We start from the raw sequence: 1,239 nt of genomic DNA, 5'->3' as shown, positions 1-1,239 counted from the left end.
CGTCCCTTCCACCATTCCTCACAGCTTCCACAACACTTCTGACTTCCCCTTTGTTTTCCTGATAGTTATCTGTTTACGTAATACGCCAGAAGCAGAAAATCATCAAGCGAGGATCTTTAGTGAAGTATAGAATTCAAAATGCAGTACCAGGCGGAGCCATGGGGACGAAGCTCGTACATGCGAGCTGCTTCTGCGGCGAGAACAATGGTGGTCGTCAATGGCGATCCTTTGGAGAGGATACAGCGGCTGGCGGCGGAGAATGCGGTGGTGATATTTAGTTTGAGTAGCTGCTGCATGTGCCACGCTATCAAGCGCCTGTTCTGCGGCATGGGGGTGAACCCCACGGTGTACGAGCTGGACGAAGACCCGCGCGGGAAAGAGATGGAGAAGGCGCTCATGAGGTTGATGGGAACTTCGCCTGCTGTCCCTGTTGTATTTGTCGGCGGCAAGCTCGTCGGAGCCATGGACAGAGTCATGGCCTCGCATATTAATGGCACCCTCGTGCCTCTCCTCAAAGAAGCCGGAGCGCTCTGGCTCTAGCTTTGACCTTCTTTCTTTTTCTTCTTCTCTGGATCTCTACTTCATACTGTAACAGTTTTATTTTCCTTTTTACTTTTTTTTTTTTACCGATAAAAAATCAGAAAAATGGCGACTTGAGAAGATTATATAATAGGAAAGTGAAGCTTTTTCTCTGCTACTACGCATGCAGAAGAAAGCTGGAAGAGGAGTAGTACGTTTTGTTTAAGCTGTCTCCTCCATTTTGATTAATATTACACTTTTAAGTAACTACTAATTATAATTAATTAATTTATTCTGTGTACTAATTCTTATCCAATTACGACGTCGTCTCGCCGACAGATAACGACACCCTTCCGCTTATTTTTATTAGGCTTTGTCTCAAAATGGAAATGGAAGTTGGTGACTTTGTCGCCAGTTTGGTATTTTACTGGCTGTAAAACAGTAAAAAAAGAAAAAAGTAAACAGAATTTTACACCGAAAAGACAAGTTCAAAATTTACGCCGGAAAATTCGCCGGTTAGAGAAAAAAAAAAAATCCAACTTCTTGTTTGGGAGGTGGCCTGAGAATGAATGATGCGAGAGGGTGGTGAACTTTTTAGATGGTGGCGATCAGGTGGGGGCACCTGCAGGATTTTACTCGGTGGACATGCAAGGGGATGGAAGAGTAGGGTGGGGCCCTCAAATGATATTCTTTGACGGAACCTGATTTGACGTGACCTGT

General features: G+C 44.7%; 1 protein-coding gene across 1 annotated transcript; it reads left to right on the top strand.

The window, feature by feature from the left end:
- Positions 1-824, top strand: ROXY2 (Thioredoxin superfamily protein). The gene has a single exon (XM_022040043.2). It carries the CDS (start codon positions 139-141, stop codon positions 538-540), a length of 402 nt encoding a protein of 133 aa, XP_021895735.1. The 5' UTR covers positions 1-138; the 3' UTR covers positions 541-824.
- The last annotated feature ends 415 nt before the right edge of the window (positions 825-1,239 follow it).

The sequence above is a fragment of the Carica papaya genome, chromosome 1, assembly GCF_054855325.1.
Source record: "Carica papaya isolate Zhongbai chromosome 1, ASM5485532v1, whole genome shotgun sequence".
In the NCBI taxonomy this organism is placed as follows: Eukaryota; Viridiplantae; Streptophyta; class Magnoliopsida; order Brassicales; family Caricaceae; genus Carica; species Carica papaya.
The sequence above is the reverse complement of the archived record's forward strand: the minus strand, read 5'-3'. Positions and strand labels throughout refer to the sequence as shown.

Bases quoted from the DNA above. Each gene is read 5' to 3' on its own strand.
- ROXY2 (XM_022040043.2), top strand. From the start codon at position 139: ATGCAGTACCAGGCGGAGCCATGGGGACGAAGCTCGTACATGCGAGCT.